This window comes from Mustela nivalis (genome assembly GCF_964662115.1).
Source record: "Mustela nivalis genome assembly, chromosome: 5".
NCBI classification, from domain to species: Eukaryota; Metazoa; Chordata; class Mammalia; order Carnivora; family Mustelidae; genus Mustela; species Mustela nivalis.
In genome coordinates this window covers 95,388,401-95,411,323 of record NC_139024.1, presented here as the reverse complement: position 1 = coordinate 95,411,323, position 22,923 = coordinate 95,388,401, and the positions used below count along the sequence as shown (strand labels likewise).

Genomic DNA, 22,923 nt, shown 5'->3' with positions numbered 1-22,923 from the left:
GCAGGCTCCCTGCTGAGCAGAGAGCCCAATGCGGGGCTCAATCCCAGTACCCCAGAATCATGACCTGAGCTGAAGGCAGAGGCTTTAACCCACTGAGCCACCCAGGCGCCCCTATAGTAAATATTATCGCATGCAAATAAATGAGATGCATGCATAACTATCAATTCTTCTTGACAGGTTACACTTTATTGTGTCCTCATAACAGTAAATGCAAATTAACTGCACATATTAATGTATCTTACTCAGAGTAGATATAGCAATACTTATCATTTCAGTGCAAAGGTATTGTGGAACTGAAAAAAATATCCAACTACCTACTTTTGGATCAAAATGTGTAAGCACATATGATCCAAATCCACCCAAGAAAAAAAACATAAACATGAGCTTAGCATCCTAACAGACAACAGAAAGAAAATATTGTCACAATACATGAAAGCCCTAATCAATATTTCCATATGAATTTAATATATTTTAATAAAATGATTAAAAATTTAATTTAAAAAGAATAAATAAATAGATGTTTAATAGAATGAATGAATCAGGTTTCCTGGAGTAATATGTGGCCCCTTCTAGCAGTCTTAGCATTCCAAGATCTTGTTAGAAATGCAATTGTTAGGCTCCATCCTAGACTTACTAAATCAGAAATGCTGGAGGTGGGGCCTTGCGATTTGTTTTTAACAAGCCCTCTAGGGGATTGTGATGTAGCTGAACTTTAAGAACTATTGTCCTAGAAAATCTCTTGACTCTGTGGTAGGAGAGGTTCAATTATTTGTTCTCTGTTTACAGCATCAGCTTCTGGGTATTGTGTAAAACTTCCAGCCTTTCCTCCTGTATCTGAAATAATAGATGTGGGCAATATGCAAATTGGATCAGAATACACTTCCAGTTCCATGTACAGAATTAAAAACGTTAGACATTAGAACAGTGAAATCAGATGATTTATTATAAGGAATACATAAGTCATACTTAAAAATTTACTGGGTACAGTATTTCCCACACTCATTAGTGAATCCAAATTTTTTGATCATGTTACATTTAAATAATTACATTGTATATGAATTGAAATAAATCATTCAACCTTCCTGGTTCTCATCTGTAAACAAAAGTGATCTCAATGGAAACTTATAGCTATAAAGTCCTGTTTCAGACATTCAGTAATTTAATACTAAAAATATTAGAATATTTAGCATCATATGTAACATATAATAGAGGAATGTATTGCTATAACATTTCCACTCTGATGTTTCAGCAATCTAACCATATTTCCTCTACAAGTCAAAGTTTGTGTTTTCAGGAAAGTCTAAGGTAACACAAGCAGGTTTTACTTTTATGGGAAAAATTTAGTTATAATTCTTATGACCATGTTCTTTGAGTATGCACAATTCAACCAAGCATACAAATGTTCTCACTATTGATAAGCCTCAGTAGTTAAAACCACTTCCCAAGAGAATCTATAAATAAAAGGATTCTCTGTTTTCTTATTTGGCAACCCCTGACTTGAACAAGATCTGGATATATATATATATATATATACACACTCATACATATATATATGCATGTATATATGTATTTTTTTTCCTGAGAAACTCCACCATGAAGTTTCATCTCTTTTTCTTTATTCTGCTCTTTTGGGCCACAATTTTACCAGGTAACATGAAAATGTTTATGGGCTTATTTGTGCTAATGAATTTGAGGAGACATAAGTTGTTTCTGATTAAAACTATGATTTAAAAGTATGGGATTAAAAGATTTTTATACTAACTGCAATCTGGTATCCTGGCTTGGACTCCAGAATAGAAAAAAATATATATATTTTTAAAGATAGTGGGAAAATTGGTGTGGTGTGAGTAAAATTTGCAGTTTAGTTGATAGTATTATACCAATGTTACCAATGTTCATTTCTTAGTTTTTATAATGTAAGCATGATTACGTGAGATGTTACCATAAAGGGAGTTTTGCTTCTATTACGATTACAACTCTTCTTTAATCTAAACCTCTATAAATCTAAACTTTTGTTTCAAAACAAAAGTTTAAAATAATTAGATCAATACGTTAGTCTCATCAACTTTATCCTGAAGCAATTTGTTAGAATCTATTTTTACTGGGAAAAAAATGTTCTTTAGCATAATCAACTGGTAAGGGATAGATGTTTCTGTGCTAGAGAAAGATCTATTTACCTTTCGCTTCTTTTTAAACTATGCCAGTATACTACTTCCAATGAACAAAAGCCTTTCTTACTATTCTATTCTCAGTATATAGGCAAATCATGTCCATTTTTGACCTTTCTTTCTATATTTCTGGTCACTATCTTTCTGTCTTTGACTGCTACAGATCACATGGATGTTGAGTGTAATACCTTGTACAAAGCTATTTTTTTTCATGAGATTTTTTTTCCACCCTCAAAGGCTACCTTTTTACATCAGGTATGTAACAAGAGAATCTTGTTAATCCTGAGTTAATGTGTAAGTATGAATTGTATGGAAATAGAATAATACATTTTAGAAGAGATCACTTATTACCTCTTTTTTCAAGAGATTAAGTGAAAAGATTAGTTAAAGTCTACCTAATTGGCATTAAAATTAGGCTCAAATTCTCTACCTCTCAGGAAAACATTCCTTTTTTGATATCTGATTGATTTCTTTAGGCCCAATAGAAATCATAATAGAGGTCTAGGAAAGGAAACTAATTTATCCTTTCATTGTGAATATTATAGAATCCATCATGGCAATCTAAAAATGTATATAATGTATACATAATAAACTGATAAATTATCATTTAAAATTTGCAAGTGGATAAAATTCAAATAGAGATCAAGCATTATTGAAATAACAAAGAAATACAGTTAATTGTTCATCTTAACTAAAAGAATAACTTCCTTTCTCTCCATTCAAAAATTTCCTCCATTCAAAAACTCAAAAGGATCTCTGGATTTTTGTTTTCCAGTTCTAGACAGGGCTTAAAAGATACTCTATACAGATTCATACAGCTTTTAACATGTGATAAATCCTTTTCTTCTTTTAATTTCAACAATAGCTAGCATGACTAGATCACTATGTCAGGCCTGTCTCTGTTTTCGCCATTTTTAAAATTGTTTTTAAAATTTCATTATTTTTTCTTTGTAGAAGTTATATTAGGTACTCTTAACAATAATTAAAACTATTCATGCATTTATCAACAAATAAAATATCATGTGTCCTGTGGATTTAGAAATTAAAAACCAGTTGGGGATACAGTAGCATAGATTACAACATCAGTGTTATTAACTTTTTGTATATTTTTTCTTATATTATTAAAGTAAGACCATTGTCCTTGTTAATCACACATCAATCAAACTTTTAGAAAACTATAATACTGACAAAAAAAAAGTCCAGACACAAATTTAGAAAAGATTTGGTAGGAAATATAGATGTAGAAAGTAGTAAAGCAATAAGGATGTTGTCTTTCAACTTATGTATTCACCAATGTATAGTTGTTCACTTAAACTGCACAAAATGTCGTATGTATGGCTTTTAGAGTTCTTCAGTTATTTTTATATCTCACCTGCAAAGTATAAAAATCCTTACTCAAAATTGAGGTAGAAAACCACATTGTTTTCCCACTCAGACAGTTACAGATGAAGAGATGTCCAGATAAAAGCCATTGAACTGTCTATACAGGGAAATTTCCATTGAAGTCACTTAACTTTCCTCTTCATTTTTAGAGGCTATAAATGCATCAAATGTCTAGAACTGAGGTACCGTTTCATTCTCATGTGTTGTTTTACTTCATCTGCCAAACTGAAAAAAAAAATGCCAATAATCACTTCTCTTTAAATCTGACATGTACTCTGAATCTAGAATAGTATAGTTCTAATTTTTTTTAATTTATTCATTTGAAAGAGTGAGTGAGAACATGGAAGGGTCAGAGGGAGAGGGAGAACACACTCCTCCCTAAAAAGGGAACCCAATGTGGGGTTCGATCTTAGGATCCCACGATCATGACCTGAGGTAAGGCATCCCAACAGACTGAGTCACCAAGGTGCCCATAAGATAGTATGGTTTTGTGCTGAAAGAATAGTCATAATTCCTCCCCCTCCACTCCATGCCATTTCCAGCAAGTTTAATGGTAGCCTAAAGAACAAAATGACAGGTGAGTGAAAATAAAAAGAAATTATAGGTTGAAAGATATTTCAGGAAATACCTTGCCCATTTCTGGCTTATATATTAAGTAAAATTTGTATACTGTTTAAAGAAATTCCCTAGCATGTGAACATGTTAATGGATGCAGGCTGAATGAGACATAGGAAGCGCCTAGGAAGGGCCTTGTGGGAGCAGTGGAAAGAGAGTTTACTTCCCTGAAAGGGATCAGAAGAGACTCCAGAAAGACCATATTTAAACAATGTATCAAAGGCTGGAAACAATATGTTTGACTTATCACAGCATCACAAGAATAGTAGTTTTAATCACTGAAAACAGTATTTTCAATTAGAGGCAACTTCACCCTCCATTAAGCAATGTCTGGAGACCTTTTAAGTTGTCACAACTGGTACTATTGGTATCTAGTTTGTAGACGCCAAGGATGTTGCTAAACATTTTTCAGTGAACAGGATAGCACCCCACAACAAAGAATTGTCCAACTCAGAAGGTGTTGAGGGTGAGAAAACCTGCACTAGAGATTAAGTCAGAGCTTAACAGGGCATATACCTAATAGTGGAATGAGTAGGTGGAGGCTTGCAAAGATGAATATCAGCAATCCAAAGACACAAGCTTGGGGATACTTATATTTAGAGCTGAAAATGAAAAGAGAGAAGATAATATTTTTTAGAAAGGTTAAATAAGACAACAAATGGGTAGGAGAAGGGGTGAGGTTAGTTTAGGGGGCTATCCTGAACAATAGTGTGATGAGTGGGACAATCCTCTTGTCTAAAGTGAGTTTAATTCAGGCTTCTGTCACTGGCAAATCATCCATGGGTTTGATGATAGTAACTTCTTAGAAGTTATACAATAAAAAATGACATTCAGAAATTAACATTTAATCTGTGCAAAGTAACTGTTTTTTTTCTGCTGTAAATTGTGCCATATTCTGCATTGCTTCAATTATCATTAGAAGAGAGGTAATTTTAATAAAAGAGTTAGGTTTTATATCTGCTATTTATACCAGTAATATAGATAATGTTGCTCTGTGTCTAGGTTTCCATTAAGAGGTATCACCACTCACCACCAACTCTTGGAAACGCAGATGTAATGTCTAGGTAGAAAGGCCTGGTCTTTAAAAGGACAGATTAGAACACCAAACCTAATTAATGGCTGAAATTAGTGGAAAAATTTATTTATTTTCATGCCACAAGTATACAAAAATATTTGAGTCTGACCTTTGGCGATATTTGGAATTCTCCCACACCAGTTCCCCTCAATCTCACCACATGAGTAAGGTGATTACTTATTAAAAGTGATCTGCATTAAAAAAAAATACTTGAAAATATAGGGCTTCTGAAAACACATGGATCAGCACATATTGTGAAATATAAAATTAAAATGTATTTGGCTTGGAATAAATCTTACAACCTACCAGACTAACATCTCCCAATTCCCTAAATCTCTCCACTTACCATAAATACAAACTTCAAGTGAAAGTCAGTCTCCAAGCTACAAGATAAAACGTATTGTTCAGAACACCGGTAATGTTAGCAATCTTGTAATGACCAACAATGGTCCCATATTCTAGTCATTCCCATTTTTTAAATCAATGTTGTCATCAGACATGGATATGAGTTAGCTAATTTCTTTGTGGAGATAAATCCCAAAATACCCAGGGTAGTTGCAGGAATTCAGTCAAATTGCTTAACTTTACTTCTATCTCAACATTTTGGAAAAGTAAAATCAAGCTGCAGTAAAAATCTCTAGAAAAACCGGGAAAGTACATTTTTTTTTAAATAATGTTTGTGAGAGATAAAAGGGAGAGCTCAAATGCAACTGGAGAATTATAGGGACTAAGCCTGAGAGGTCAATTATGAATACTTCTTAAACTGATTGGGGAACTATCCAAGAGTTACTATGCAGTCATTTGTAAGGAAGCAAACTGGCACACCTAACTTAGGTCCAAGACACTTCCATGATTTTCAGGTACATTCACTTAAGCTTTGCTCAATTAAGATTTTTCCCAGTCATTAATTAGAAGGGGGACATTTCCTTTTGAACTATACAAAAATCTTTTACTTCTTTGACTTTCTTCTTTTAAAATGTGAGTGTGTCGTAGTTAAATTGCTAATTTCAGTCATTCTTTCCTTCTTACAGCCAAAAAGAAATATCCCCAATATGGTAGCTTGGATTTGAGGAGAGAGTGCAGAAAGGGTAATGGCCGATGTAGAGTTGAGTGCCATGAAAGTGAAATTAGGATTGCTTTCTGCATACGACCTGGATCCCATTGCTGCTTACAGAAGTAAAGCTTACAGAAGACAAGAAAGAGATACATGCTCCAAGAAGAGAGGACCAGTGTTATTAAGTCTTCCCAGAATATCCCTCAAAGCCTGTGTATCTCAAAGAATTAAATAAAATTTAATATTGAGCCATTGAGAGTTGGTTCTATGTCACCTAAGTATCTGGTGCCTTTACATTGCATTTTCTCTTGATCTCTCGGTGCCAGAAATAAGCAGAATTTATTTTATTCAAGTTCCCCAAGAACTCTTCAAAGTTCTATCTGCTTTGTGTTGGTTGACATAAATAACATTGTAAGAATCCCTAAGTCAAAGAAATGGGAGAAACATCTTTCTGAGATGCAAGCCTGCAGTGGAAAGGTGCTGCCATTTTATCATTAAACATTGCTCTATAGACTATGCTGTGAAATATATAATAAACACAGGGCTTGTGAGACTATATATAAAGAGTGCAGATCCTGCTCGTAACAGAAAGAGCTGAAGTAAGAGAAGGATTAGTGTAAGAACAGAAGAACAAAGATAATCACAATAAGCTCAAATTTCTGTCCTTATATATCATTTAATTTAATTTTGTTTTTTAAGATTTTTTTAATTTATTTGACAGAGAGAGAGGTCACAAGTAGACAGAGGCAGGCAGAGAGGTGGGGTGGGAAACAGGCTCCCTGCTGAGCAGAGAGCCCAAAGTGGGACTTGATCCCAGGACCCTGAGATCATGACCTGAGCCAAAGGCAGAGATTTAATAAATTGAGCCACCCAGGTGCCCCTTATTTATCATTTTTAAAAGATATATTTATTTATTTGAAAGAGAGAGAGCCCCAGGGGGAGGGGCAGAGGGAAGGGGAGAGAGAATCTCAAACAGACTTTCTCGGACTGTGGAGCTGGATGAGGGGCTTGTTCTCAAGAACCTGAGATCATGACCTGATCTGTCAAAGAGTTGGACACTTAACCAACTGTGCCACCCAGACACCCTGGTCCTTATTTATTGTTTAGTGGAGGAAAAGTGTGTATTTACAAGAGAGAGTAAAAATGGAAGGGTCTGAATTCCATGAAGGAGATGAGACTCTATGTGATTAATTTTTTTGACGAAGACAGAAACTATGGCTAACAACTGAGTTAGGCTCCCCAGTCCTGGGGTGACCCTGTCTGAGGATACACACAACAGAAAGGAGGAGTAGCCTGCACTCTTCTGCTCTACTCTGCCTGAGTTGCTCTTGCCACTTCCTCTGAGGGACCACCGGATTTTCCCCTAGAACACTCTCCATAATACAGCTGTATCATAGAGTTGCTATTCAAAAATACACATTCTTCTTCTTTTATGAACTTAGGAATGCAGCTTAATTATTGATATTAATTTGGGATTCTTTTTGGGGAAAAAATCATCAATAACACAGCATAGCAGTAAAACAGAAACTTGCCTTTCTCCCAAATAAAATTAAAATATTTTTGATAACTTAACAAATAAAATGAAATTTATTAAGTGGATATATGTGAGTCAGACTTGGACTCAGAATAGATGAGAAGTCAAAGAATTTCCAGGCCCCAGTTACCCTCTGGATATATTTTTTTCTTTCTTTCTTCCGTTCCTTTCCATTCCCTTCCGTTCCCTTCCCTTCTTTTTTTTTTTCCCCCCCTTCCTTCCTTCTTTCCTTCCCACTTTCCTTCCTTCCTTCCTTCTATTTTTAAGTATAGTTGATATAGAGTATTATAATAGTTTCAGGTGTACAATATAGTGATTCGACAGTTCTGTACATTATAAAGTGCCTATCACAAGTGTAGTTGTCTTTGTTACCTCTCTTTATGTTTTTATTTTGGCGTCTCATTACATCTTCTAAATGCAGATGTGAGATATAAGAGTCTATGTTCATACTAAGCATTATCTATTATAGTGAAATATCATTTTTTTCTCTATTTAGATAAAGTTTCTGGATATGTTTCCATTGCAAGAGACTATTTACTTTTTTTGTTTTATTTTAATAAAAATATGACTTCCCATTATGAAGCAATGACTTGCTAAGCACACACTAGAGCTTCACATGCAATATCTTTCATATATTTTAATACCTTAAATTATACTTTGTGTTCTTAGAGTGTTCCCTTGTGGTATAAATATCTTAAAAGTATCTTTACAGTATATTTAAATAGTTTTCAACCTGAGAACTATTGGTATTTTGATCCAGACAATTCTTTGCTGTGGCAGCTATCCTATGCATTATATCTTTAGCAAGAAGATGTTTCTTAGCATCCCTAGCCTTTACCCACCAGATGCCAACATACCCCTTCTCCTAATTGTGACAATCGAAAATGTCTACCTACATTGTCGAAAATCCCCTTTGGAGGATTCCTAGGTGGCTCAGTTTCTTAAGTGTCTTCCTTTGGCTCAGGTCAGTTAACTGACTGATTGGTTCAGTCAGTTAAGCATCTCAGGTCCTGGAATAGAGCACTGGTTGGGTTCCCTACTCAGTAGGGAGTCTGTTCCTCCCTTTCCCTCTGCCCTTCCTCCCCAGTTATGCTCTAACAAATAAATGAACAAAAATCTTTTTAATAATTAAAAAAAATTATCCCCTTTGGAGGCAAAATCACTCCTGATTTAGAACCACTGGCTTATAATTAAGCACTCATTTCCACAGAAATTTAAAAATTAAAAAATAGAAACAAAAAAAATCAATGTTTCCAGATAGCACATTTTATGTGTCTTATTATGAGAATTATCTATTTGAAATTTTCATATTTTATTACATATGGGATAGAGATGATATATTGGTGGCCCCGGGGGGGAAAATAGCTCTACTTTTGAACAATAAATACATTAGTCATGTTGAGAAGAAATGAATGTTTGACTTTTACCTAAGATAATCAAGACCTATAATGCAGAATTGAGAAACTTAATATACTAGTAATATGGGACAAATAAGAATTGAGTTTTTAATTGGCCACCAAGAAGTGGTAGGTAATAAGAAGTTTTCTGAAAGATACCCAAGGCATCTCTGCATATGAACTAATCTGTACCTGTAACGCTCCAACCTTCAGTGCTTGATAGAGAAAACCAAAACCATCTGCATTTCTAAGCTAGCCTCTTTGTGTGGTCTAGGCCACCAGCTTTCCTTCAGCCAAGGAACAAATATGACAAACTTGAAGGAGGATATAAACCTATGGGCATCAACTATGAAATTAATATTCTTCCCTGAAGAAATTTTTAACTGTGTGCTGTATGTGATATTGACGAAACGTTCTAGAAGCCCTTTTAATAAACTTCTGCATTCTATTTCCTTAAAGAGAAAGAAGTGTCACTAATTATTCATACTGACCTCAGAATTTGTTTATAGCAACAAAAAGAATGAAAGAAAAGAAAAAAAAAAGGGTAAATACATACGGGAAGATATCTGGCAAATTTCTTGCTCATGCATTATAAAGTTCATTGGGTTAATAAAACAGCTTGATAATCTGAAACTGAGCTGACCTTTGAACAACATGGGTTTGAAGTACATGAATCCATTTATACATGGATTTTTTTTAGATAAATACAGTACAGTATTACAGATGTATTTCCCTTCCTTATGATTTTCTTAATAGCATTTTCTTTTCTCTAGCTTACTTTATTGTAAGAATACAGTATATAGGGGCACCCAGGTGACTCAGTCAGTTAAGCCTCTGCCTTAGGCTCAGGTCAGGATCCCAGAATCCCGGGAGAAAGCCCAGCATCAGGCTCCCTGTCCTTCTGGGAACCTGCCTCTCCCTCTCCCTCTGCCTGCCACTCTCACTGCTGTGTGGTTTCTCTCTGTCAAAAAAATAAATAAAATCTTAAAAAATAAAGATACAGTATATAACACAGACAGAATACATAATATATGTTAATTGACTTTATATTATCCATAAAACTTCCAGTCAGCAGTGGCTACATAAAGTTTTGGGGAAGTCAGAAGTTGCATGTGTATTTTCAACTGTGTGGGAAGGTGGAGGGGCCATCAATGTCTCTAAGCCCCGCATTGTTCAAGGGTAACTGTACTTAGCTCTAAAGAGCTGAAAATTTCCCATTTTTCTCTCCTCTGGTCCAGAATCAAAATTTCCACAACACTGTGTGCCTTCCTGCATTTTAGTTTTCTATGAGTCAGGATTAGAAGCGACTCTGATGAAACAGACACTATCAGGCATTGGGTATTTTTGTTGTAGTTAATAGTTCAATACACACCTGAATCAGTTAAAAGCATTCCATTGAAATGAGGTCTATCACCATCAAATTCCAGCATGGGACTAGCAGCAGATGATGTCACACACTCAAACCCTCTCCATTTCAGGATTTACTTTACCTCAATGTCCTTGGGCAAGAACAAAATCTAACTCCAAATAGTAATTTATTTATGCATAAAACATTTGACTAATGGCTTGCCTCTTCCCAGGTATGATGTTATGGGTGTGGGACATGAAAATAAAAACTTACAGCTCCTGTCTTAAGGAACTGATGTTTACTGAATACAAAGTGAATTTTAAGTAACTTGGCCACCAAGAAGTGGTATGTGATAAGAGGTTTTCTGATCCAATTTGATAGAGTTGAAAAGTGAGTAAGACATGAGATCTGTCCCCAAGAAGAGCAATGTCATTTCATAACACTGACAATATGTCAGGCACTGCATCTCACAACCCCTCTCTCATTTACTTACCGATTCAATAATATTCCTTGAGAACCAACTATGTGTCACCATAATGTAATAAGACTCGGACACATTAATAATCAAAACAGACAATATTTCCTATCTTTGCAGAGCTCATATTCTAGAGGTGGAGAAAAATATAGGCAGTAAACATAATAAACAAGCAAATTAGAAAGTAGCTTAAGGAAAAAAAAAAACTTATGAAATCCAACTAATTATACCTTGAATGTATCCAGAATCCAACCATTCCTCATTATTTTTATTGTTAGTACCATGAACTGAGCTACCATAATGTGTTACATATATTACATTAATATCTCCTAATCCAAGAAAGTATCTCAGAGAGGATGTTGGAAGATGGTAAGTTAGAGTTAAGGGACTTAAAAATGAAATTTTAAATAGGATTTTTCAGGAGCTCTTATTGAGAAGGTAACACTTGAGCAAAAAATTGACAGACGTCCGAAGGCATCATGAGACCTCACTTGAGATTTGTGGGGAATGCCTGTGATGGGTGCTGGAGAAGAGTGAGTGGGGAGGAGAGTCCCGAGTGAGCTGGTCAGAAAGGGAATGTGCTGGCAAATCACCCAGAGCTTTTTAGGAATGAGAAGGGATCTTGCCCTCTGTTCTGAGAGAAATCCTGTGGGCTTTTAGCCATGGGAATATTGGAATTTCATTACAAAATAATAACAAGAAAAAGAAAATCCTCTCTGAGATACTTTCATGAGTTAGGAGATATTAATGTAGTATAAGTAACACATTATGGTAGCTCAGTCCATGGTGCTAACAATAAAAACAATGAGGAATGGTAGAATTCTGGATATCTTCAAGGTATAATTAGTTGGATTTCATGAGATTTTTTTCCTTTGAGCTATTCTCTAATCTGCTTTATTCTATTCTTCACCAAGTTTCTTGAAAAACAGCTTAGACTCCTAGTCTCCACTCTGTTCACCAAAACATTCACCCCCTCATCAATTAACAACATCTTCATGCTAATGTGATCAGTGTTTTCTTTTTTTAGTATTTTATTTATTTATTTATTTGACAGAAGAGATCACAAGTAGGCAGAGAGGCAGCCAGAGAGAGAGGAAGGGAAGCAGGTTCTCAGAGCAGAGAGCCTGATGTGGGGCTCGATCCCAGAACTCTGGGATCATGACATGAGCTGAAGGCAGAGGCTTCAACCTACTGAACCACCCAGGTGCCCGGATCAGTGTTTTCTTAAAAACAAACCCAAAGTCCTATTTTTATTCTTCATCCTGTGGACTTCTTCACACTGCTAGAGTTTATCACTGTTTTGACAATTGTCTGAAGATTATTTGATGGTCTCTTAAATGCAGTGGCCTCCAGTACTTTGTCCTTGAATCCCTTTTCTTCTTGTTTCATATGCTTTCCTGAGATTATCTTGTTCACTGTAGTGAATTCTGCTATCAAGAAATTTTTTTTTCTCAAATCTTCCTAAACCACAAAGCTGCATTTATGTCTAGTTGTGGAATTTAATTACCTTGCTGGTTTCTAAATTCTTTAATCCTAATATGCCCAAAATATAGCTCATCTTATTCACAAAGGCTAAAGTTTGACTTCCGCTTTTTTATTCTCTGTTTCACTAATTACTAACATCAATGGCAAGACAGTAGAGTCTCAAGAATGCAGACGAGCCTAAAAGATAATCATCCCAATAAAAGTTTTTTTTTAAAAAAGTAAAATGTAACCATGCATCACACTCTTCTCTATTTTTTTTAAGATTTTATTTATTTATTTATTTAGAGATCACAAGTAGACAGAGAGGCAGCCAGAGAGAGAGAGGGGAGGAAGCAGGCTCCCTGCAGAGCAGAGAGCCCGATGTAGGGCTCCATCCCAGGACCCTGGGATCATGACCTGAGCCAAAGGCAGAGGCTTTAACCCACTGAGCCACCCAGGCACTTCTCTACTTTTCATTACATCAAATACGGATCTGAAATAACTTTAGATTTCACCAAAATTTACTGGTGAGCAGAGATTCTGTCATGGTGAGTTATCTTTCCATTCCAAAAGGACATACATATATCCACATGGCAAAACCCTCCTGACAATCTCTTTCATTTTATGCTTAACTTCCTCTTATTTTTTACTAACTTTATTAAGAACCATAAAGTTAGTCTATTTGAAGTTTTCTCTACATTTGAAGTTTTTGACTAGTTCTCAACCAAATGGTTAGAGAATACTATGCACTGAAACACCTGCCACATGGAAATGAAACATCATTCTGAATTTCATTTAGGTTCTGGGCAGACAATTAGGTTCTATGAGTTAACGCTATGTAATTTTAATCTAAATTAAATTCAATTTATTCCCTAAATTTTAATGAAATTATTTTGCTTTATTTTTCCTGATGTACAAAATTTAATATTCAAAGTATATTTGTGATAGCTATGGTACAGAATTCTATTCTATTATATTATATTCTATCATGCAGATAGAGGGAATGACTAATCCAAGAGAAGTAAATACTAAGATAAAATTTGGGGTGGGGGGAATAAGCCTGATTTCCAAGTCTCTTTTCTAAAGGCATTAGTTGCAGTACTACTGAATCATTAAAAGAAATAAAATTCTAAGTAACAAAAATATTTTCTTCCATTTTAATGTATGAACCCAAATCTATGAATTTGCAATCTCAGGACATCCTTCTTTGCATTGTCTTAGATGACTCACTAGAAGATTAACGTGGGGATCCTCTTTTTATTAAACACAATATACAACAAAACTGTGTTTCCTGACCATATTTTTTCCTGAGCTTTTTTTTTCCCTTAATAAATTACTCTATCAGTATGTATTACATGCTTACTGTACTACAATTATCATGATATATGGGGTAGGAAACAACAGGGAATCAGAAGAAACCATTACTATCATAAAAGGCAGCAAGAATAAAAGACCATAAAAACATTTAAGAAAAATACATCTATTAAGTACTAAATCATGTTATTCATTCATTATTACTGTAGACTGGTGAAAAGGACATATGTGTTTGCTCTAATATAATAAAAGAAAATTTCAATTAGGAGTAAGATCCGGAAAGAAGAAGAAAGCATTCAACAAATAATACTGTAAAGAGGCAATCAGACTAAGTTTAAAACATTGAAAAAGCATGAAAATAAAAATCATAGGTCTTGCATCACCACTTCCTCATATCAGGGAGATCATATAAAAATATATGTTTATAAAAAATAAAAATTAAAAAAAAATTATATTAAAAGCAATGGTAATAAATAAAAAAAAAAATCATAGGTCTTTAAAGAACTGCAAATGTCATCTTAATGAAAGCATGGGAGAGCAAATGTGGTCCTAATAAAGAAAGAAAAAAAGATAGGAAGGCAAGAGCCTTCAGGAGCCAGCTAAAGCTTAGTACCGAGTAAACTGTAAGATAAGGACATACACATCTGTGCAAGGAAAATGTTTGTAGCATGGTCACTTTCTGTACCAGCTGCTACCACAATTTAGTGCCATGAAACTGCTTCGCCAAACCCCTCACACATGATCTTATAACTAAACAGATTTTCTTCTTCCCTAAGTAAGAAGACTCCCAAGTGAAAAATTAGACTGATGACTTATATGTCTTCTTTGACTGCAGCCAGAAATGACATGGAGCCCAAATATCAATTTCAGAGATGTGAAAGAGTGAAAGGAAGATGTAAAACATTTTGTGATGATGATGAATATGATTACGGATCCTGCATAAAATGGAGAAATCAGTGTTGTATATAAAATCTGGAAAAGAGAAGTATGATTAAACATTGAAGTCTGGAAGAGAGACACATCTTATTGATTCAAGGGTTGGCAGAAAGAAAACAATGTTTAATAAAAAATATTCACTTCTATATCCTCAGTACCACTGTTTATGTAAATAAAAGTAATTCGGTTTCTCTTCTGTCTATTCATTGCCTACTTTCTTTGTATTTCAGATGGATAAACATATTCATTAAACATGACATCAGACTCTAATTGTGCTTATAATGTCATTATGGTCATGTTGCCATCCAGCCATTCATGGTAATCATCTGAGTTGCTCTGGTACATCTCTAAATATATGTATGGCACTTTACTGCCAGTTTTACTATGAGAATCATGGTTATCTTCATACTTGCTTTTTTCCACATTGAAATATCTCCAAATAGAGTCATAATTATTTCTTAAAAGAAAATGCATGTTTTCTCTCTTCCAAATGTGAAGCCTTCCAATCTTGGCTTATCTATTGATTTTTTTTTTTTTTGGTATGCATTTAAGCAACTCCTGTAAGATGACAGTTTGAGAGGACACAGTTTAATAGTTCTCTCAGTAGGGCTATGAAATACTCTTATTGGCACTGCAAAAGGATAAATTGTAAGGTGTTGGAGAGAGAGAGAGAGCTCCTTTTACCCATGCAATCATTTATTCAAATGAAGTTCCACAAGTAAGTTAAGTAATGGCTTTTCTTCTTCCAGCAATTTAGGACTCTGTTCAGCTGGCTCAGTCGGCAGCTCCCAAAGAATGTGCCCTATTGAGGGAATCTTTCATTTTGTTGGAGAAGGAATTGGGATGCCACGAGCAGTGTAGAGTCTTATGGTGGGAAGCTCAGTTTAAGCTAATGAGTGAACCTGACCAACTACTCAGAACACCAATCTCTGAGGTCCACCACGAGATCTAACAGGATTAGTTTTGTCTAAGAGATCGAAGTGAGAGAGGTTTAGATGTTAGAGAATTTCAGTTTTCAAAAGCAGCTCCCACAACCGTGTGCATGGCTAATTCAGGAATTGTCACCATGAGCCTAGGAAAGATGAAGGCACATGCATGGTAGCAAAAATGAGGACTCCCCTGGCCATCGCAAAGACTATATTATTTACACTAGAGACCAGCTTTTGCATTTCCAAAAGGTGTGCTGCTGTGGGGGCCAAGGATGAGATGGTAGCATTTAGTTTAACAAAGGTTGTTGTTGTTACATTACACCTATTGCTTAAAACTGTTCACGCTACTCTACCTGAAATATTTAAGTTATATTGTGTACATATATTGGTACACATCAACACATAATATGACTTCATTTCAAGACACAATGTTTCTGGACTGATATGTCGAGAAAAATGCATTGTCTTTGTGAAAGTGCAGTATTCTCTCTGACTCTTTGTTCTTTGAAGATGCCGCTAACAAAGGATTGAACTTTTCTCATACTTAGCAAGCCCCAGGAGGTAAGAATTCTCTGTTCCTTCATTTTAACAACACATGATATGAGAAGGAATGTCTTTCAATCCTTTTTTACTAAGAAATTTTCTACTGTGAGATTTTTTTTTCTTTCTTTTTGTTTTTTTTTTAAAGATTTTCTTTATTTGTTTGACAGAAAGAGAGAGGGAGAAATCACAAGTAGGCAGAGAGGCAGGCAGAGAAAGAGGGGGAAGCAGGCTGTCCGCTGAGCAGAGAGCCCGATGCAGGGCTCGACCCCAGGACCCCGAGATCATGACCTGAGCCGAAGGTGGAGGCTTAACCCACTGAACCACCCAGGTGCCCCTTTTTTCCTTTTTTTTTTTAAAAAGCATTCTCTTCTATATGGTCAAAATTCCATGAGCTAAAACAGACATGTTTATATAGATATTTACACTTCCAAATTTTGAAGTAATTACTTGTGTCTTGAATGATAATATTCTAGGTGTCAAAGGACCATTAGATTAATCCGATTACTACCACTTAGTAGCAGTCAGCTGTATTCTAATCTTGCTGGACAGGGTAGCTAGTTGGAAAAAGTTTTGAATATAATTTTTAAGACCATATACTTATCCATGGTGATAGCCTACAGCTAGAAAAAGATCAATTTGCCTTTTCTTTTTCTTTATTATTGCTTTATTGCCAGTGGACTAATTCCTACCAAGAGGAACACCAATTTAGGATACTCTTTTGCATACTTCAGGGATATCATGTCCACTAATGACTTCTCTGAGTATTATTTGTTCTACCTTTCTAATGGTAAGTGAAACAGATTCTGTGAATACTGAAAATATTAGACCTCATAGAACTAGTAAGATTTCTTCATCTAGCGACTATGTCTCCAAATTCGCCATGTTACCAAATATGCTTTAAGTACTGTACATAAATACATCTTTTAAGTAATTTTGTACTTGAATTTTTTACTGCAGTTCATGACCTGTACTTTTTAATATGTGCCCCAATATACCACAGCCTTGAAAAATCTCTGGTATATGCTCAATTAATAACTGTTAAATGAGTGTTTCCCAGAACTATATGGATTTGCCTTCTGTCAGCTGATCTTGAATTTTCTTTTGAACCAATAACAATAGGTCACTGATTCCACTTCCTTACATTTGATGATGAAGTTCTATCTTTTAGTTTCTATTTATAGGTTACAAATTTGTTGTAAAGAATCCTTAAGAAAGTTTTTTCATCACTGTGGATCTCACTTCCTTAACCTGTCGTGTAGAGAGTTTTTCTTCAAGCATCCTTGTATGTGTAATTACCTATTTATCACTTTGTGATTTTCTTTTTGCTGTTAGTATATTGTAGAGGTTAGCAAACTACAGCTTATGGGCCAGACCGAGCCCTCCTCCTTGTATGGCCTGTAAGTAAAGGCTAGTATTTGCAGATGACATTTTAATTGATTTGATGGTAGGAGCTACTAACTTCCAACATCAGTTAAGAAAAATGTTATCCCATCTTTCTTATTAGTAGATCTGTAAACCCCCCCCCCCCAAATATTATGTGCAATCATTCTTACTATCTACTGAATTTTTGTCAGTTCAAATTTATGGAAAATTGTTTTTTATCTTCTATTTAAGTTCTTACAAAATATCCTTGATTTCATATCATGGCCAGCAAAGCCTAAAATATTTGCCCTTCACAGAATACATTTGTTGGTCCCCATAAGAAAAGAATGAGTAACATTTCCAGGTGCAAAATGTGGTCTGTGCAGCATCTCTTTAAGCATTACCTGAGAATGTGCTAGACATGCTAATTCTTAGGGGACTGAATCAGACGCTCTAAAGATGGGGCTCAGCCATATGTGTTTAACCTGCCCTCAACTTGATTATAATGCACAGAAAATTTGCTAACCATTGCCTAGAAATGTTCTTTACTATTGAATTTTGCAGCAAAATCATGATCCTTTAATGTTTTAGTTAACTTGGATCAAACTTTTCAAGACCCCTTGACATTGCTGATAAAATATTGTCCAGTAGGAGAAGCAAGATGTCAAGTAAAATATCTTTCTTTAGAGAGGATAATGGTCAAAAGGAAAACACAGAGAGAAATTTTAGATAAGGAAATCAGAATTCCATCTCCTATATTTATAATTTGTCAATAGGTATTGCATGACCTAAACTAAGTAAAAGTAAAATCAATCTGTATATGCCATTTTATTCTACTTTCTCCACTTTCTCTATTTTTTTCTACATTGATGTCGCTATACTTTGGGCACAGAATGTGATATAGTTGTGTGGAAACAGCAGTGCTGATTTCCTTGTTGCTTCAAAGGATGGCATAATGGTCAACTAAAGGAATGGGATCAAGATAGCTTTCCCCTCAGTTTTGACTTAGCTTCTGATGGATTTCTTCCTGAGGAGAGACTCCTGACCTCACTTTTCTTATTAAATTCACTTTAGAAAACTTGCTATTGTAAATTCTTTCTCTGTTCCTTTGAAAAATATGTAAATCTTCTCCCAGCCTCTCCTCAGTATTACCAGAAATGTCTTTCTCAAAGACCTGAGAACCATCCCTTTGAAATATCCATTTCAAAGGACATACACTTCTGTCTCTCAGTCTCTGTGAGAGGCTAAAAGCCTAACTTCAATGGGTGCTAGTTATCAAATGCAGATGGCCTAATCACAGAGGAAAGCACTGGCAGACTCTGAGATAAGTTGCTGTGCTCTGGGTAGCCCAGTGATCAAACTCCTTCCAGCTTGTCATCACACCAGACCCTAAGAACCTTCCTGCATTCTGTTTCATTGAAATTGAGCTCATGTTCTTTCCTCTATTGCAATAGTCTTCAATAAAGTCTTCCTTGGCTGTTCTAGGGCAACTTTTACTTTATCAAATAAAATAACAAAAATTTGAATTCTGGGTCTGAAGGATTTGCTTAGGAAATATCTTCCCCAATATAGATAGAAGACATTATTAAGAGAAATTCCCTTTTTTGGTAGAATGCTATATGTACCATAGGAGTTACACATATAGATGTTGTGAGATGACAGGGGAGATTATGGTAACTTTCTTAGAGTGGTCAGGGAAGACCCCTAAAGACCACCAGGAGGTGGCATTTGGGGGCAAGGAACACCTCATGTGTTTCAATTATCAGGAATCCCTAGAATTTGGCACAGAGATTGACCAAGGGTAGACGCTTGATACATTTTCATAGACAGTGAATTGATAGCTGGATGCACACATAAATAACAAAATCCAAATACCCCATTTCAAGGAGTATTCATATTGAAGAGCATACCATGGAAAAGAGGAAGACAGGAAGTTTTCAAATAGAACCAAAATAAAGTTAGAATTAGGAAAGGCATATTCAGGAGGAGGGGTCATATATAATGCCAAATAATACAGGCTATCTTGGAAGGTGTGGTGTTTTGGATAAAGTAAGCATATAGCTATACAAATCATTTTAAAACTCTGTTTACAAAAAAAAAAAAAAACTGTTTACAAAAGGATTAAAATTCAATATGAGAGCATAAATGCTAACATTAAGAAAGAAAACATGTTTTGGACAATCTTCTAACTGATTACTTTGCTTGTTTTGCCAGGCTAGTTGTCACCTATCACTGACACATGTCTTCAAATAGTCTCCGGAAGAACATTATAAGTCCAGGTTCTTTTGGTCATTCTGCACTTTCTTAAGTGCTTTATGTCATATTGATGATGTCATTGAGCTTCTTTTGTTTTTTAAACTTCCACTGATCATTATGTTATTGGATTTTTGGTACTTATATTTTTAAGTTAGATTTCTCAGTGGTAGTAACTTCTCTATGTCTAGACTGGAAATTTAAATTTTCATGTGTCTTAAAAAATTTTGAACATCTTTATTGAAGTATAATTAACATCAATTAAGTGTCTATGTTTAAATGTTCTTATATCTGGAAAGGCACATGAGTATCATTTCTTTCTCTTTCCCTCATATGTAAAATAAGGAGAATATTTCCTTTTTACCTAAAATAGACATCAATTTACTTGTTAAATTTGTGTATCATACTCAAAGGGTGTGTCCAACAAGAAGATTTAACAATTTTAAATATCTATGCCCCCAACGTGGGAGCTGCCAACTATATAAACCAATTAACAAAATCAAAGAAACACATCAACAATAATACAATAATAGTAGGGGACTTTAAAACCCCCTCACTGAAATGGACAGATCATCCAAGCAAAAGATCAGCAAGGAAATAAAGGCCTTAAACAACACACTGGACCAGATGGACATCACAGATATATTCAGAACATTTCATCCCCAAAGCAACAGAATACTCATTCTTCTCTAGTGCACATGGAACATTCTCCAGAATAGATCATATCCTCGGTCCTAAATCAGGACTCAACCGGTATCAAAAGATTGGGATCATTCCCTGCATATTTTCAGACCACAATGCTCTGAAGCTAGAACTCAACCACAAAAGGAAGTTTGAAAAGAACCAAAATACATGGAGACTAAACAGCATCCTACTTGTTAAATTTGTAACAAGTTCTCTAGTGCTGTGTCCATGCTGTACTTCTATCTTTGGGGGAATTTCTCCCATCATTCTCATCTTAGGATTTTATCAGGAGTCAACATTTTCTTATAATTCTTGCTTTTTAACCATGGTAATATTGAAAGTTCAACCTCTGATCACAGTGGCCCAATCAGTCTTTACCTGGGATTTTTAACACCTTCCTCTCTATTCACACTTCTGTAATAAAATGAGTCTGATGCTTCTACTAACAAAATAACTCTCCCCATTCCCCAACTCTGATAGGCTAGAAGACCAATGTGAAGCCAATATGAGAATTACTGGGGAAGATTACTGTGACTGAATCCCTTACTGTCTTTCCTAATGCAAGTCCCACATTTGGCTTTTCTCTTTTGTTTGGTTCAGCTGGTTTTGTATGAAATCCACTAGAGTCTACATTGATATATTAATACTTAAGCTATTTTGAGTTGGATGTCTGTGACTTTCAAACAAAACCTATACCTCACAGATTTCATTTGAAGGGTGTTGGAGAATCATAATAAAGGTATGTAATAACTGAAAACACTATTGAGATATTACTATCATTTTAACAATAACTTGAAAAAATTCTTTTTAGATTTCTCTGAGTTTTAGTTTTCTCATTTTTATTTATTTATTTATTTATTTTTAAGTATTTTATTTATTTATTTGACAGAGAGAGAGAGCACAAGCAGGCAGAACAAGAGACAGAGGGAGATGGAGAAGCAGGCTTTCCTCTGAGCAGGGAGCCTAATGTAGGATTTGACCTTAGGCTGTCAAGCTGGGGCTGTTTTCATGCAGATTGCTTTCATAGAGCTCCTCAAGATCAGCCATCACCTTGTATAGTTTCACCATGGTTCTCTTTGAACTTCTGCTTTACCATGAAGTCTATTTTTTCAATGCCATAATGTATATGAGATTTAGGATACTCACCGGCAATTTGGCCTAAACTCTTTCATACAGGATGCCAATTTTATATTGATAGTAAGAAATTATATTCTTGGTTTATTGATCATTTGTGTTGGCTTGACAAATGCATATTTTCCATGCAGACAATTTACATGGGAAGCCAAGTTATAAAGAAATTTCCTTATGAACAAAGAATAAGAACAGTTGGAATTAGAAGAGGGGTTTTAATGTTAAGGGGCATCAGTATGAAAGCCTAAGGTTTTCATATTCCAAATAAGTTTACTACTGCCAAGTAGAAAAAATAGTCATTTCAATATATACATCTTCTTAGGATGCTACTTGCCCTAGAAAAGTTAATTGACAGGTGTAATCAGTTTTTGTCTCATGGGTTCTGCTTCATGTTCCATGTTCTTTACATGTACATGTACATCTTCTTTACATGTTCTCATTGACCCCATCCTGCTTCAGATATGTTGCTATAGAGAGAGAGAGTAGGCAAAGTAGCTGGAATATAGGTCTTCATATCACACTGCCTGGAGTCAAATGATCTAGGAGATAGCTGAATATTATTCTTGCTAGTTGTGTAACATTGAGCATGTTACTTAGCTTGGCTACATTTTGGTTTTCTTATATATAAAATGGTGGTAGTCACAAGTCACTTTCCAATTCCCAGTGTCAGGATCACTCAATAAATGTAAATAGCAATTGCTTATAAATGTAAACAGCAATACTAATGTTAAATTAGATTTTAATCATCTAATTTCTTATTGGAATAATTTTTGTTTCTTTACTGCATCTGCATATCTTTTATTTGACTCAAGATGCATGATTTTTATAGTTTATATATATGATATCACTATATAGTAATCTATATATTTCATATAATTTATGTATCAGTTTATGTAGTCTATATATGAGTCATTTGGAATCAGTGTCGAACATAGGCATTGAAGGTTTATGTCAAATCAGGTTGGGGATGATATGATACTACTTGAGCACTAAGGGTGTAAAGAAGTTAGCTGTGAGACAGAGGATAATGGGACAGATGAACCTGCAGATTAAGAAGCCAGGAAAAAGAAGCCATTGAGATGTGTTACAAATCCACCATTCTCTCTGCCTCTTCTCAAAACCAGCTTTTGCTGAATTTATACCTGCTATTTTTTTTTTTTAGCCTTAAAATATATGCTTCTTTGGGGCAACTTGGTGTCTCAGTTGGTTAAGCATCTGACTCTTGATTTCTGTCCAGTTTTGACCTCAGGGTTGTGGG

The 22,923-nt window shown here is 35.1% G+C and overlaps 1 protein-coding gene across 2 annotated transcripts; it reads left to right on the top strand.

Annotated features, from left to right (window-relative positions):
- Positions 1-1,593: 1,593 nt before the first annotated feature.
- On the top strand, positions 1,594-14,796 carry LOC309864855 (beta-defensin 110-like; the record flags this gene model as incomplete). Of its 2 annotated transcripts, none has more annotated exons than XM_082730740.1 (2): positions 1,594-1,648; positions 14,663-14,796. In XM_082730740.1, the coding sequence occupies 2 exons, from the start codon at positions 1,594-1,596 to the stop codon at positions 14,794-14,796; spliced, it is 189 nt and encodes a 62-aa protein (XP_082586866.1). The 2 variants fall into 2 exon arrangements, with proteins under 2 accessions (XP_082586866.1, XP_082586865.1); XM_082730739.1 differs by lacking the exon at positions 14,663-14,796 and adding an exon at positions 6,273-6,421.
- Positions 14,797-22,923: the final 8,127 nt, after the last annotated feature.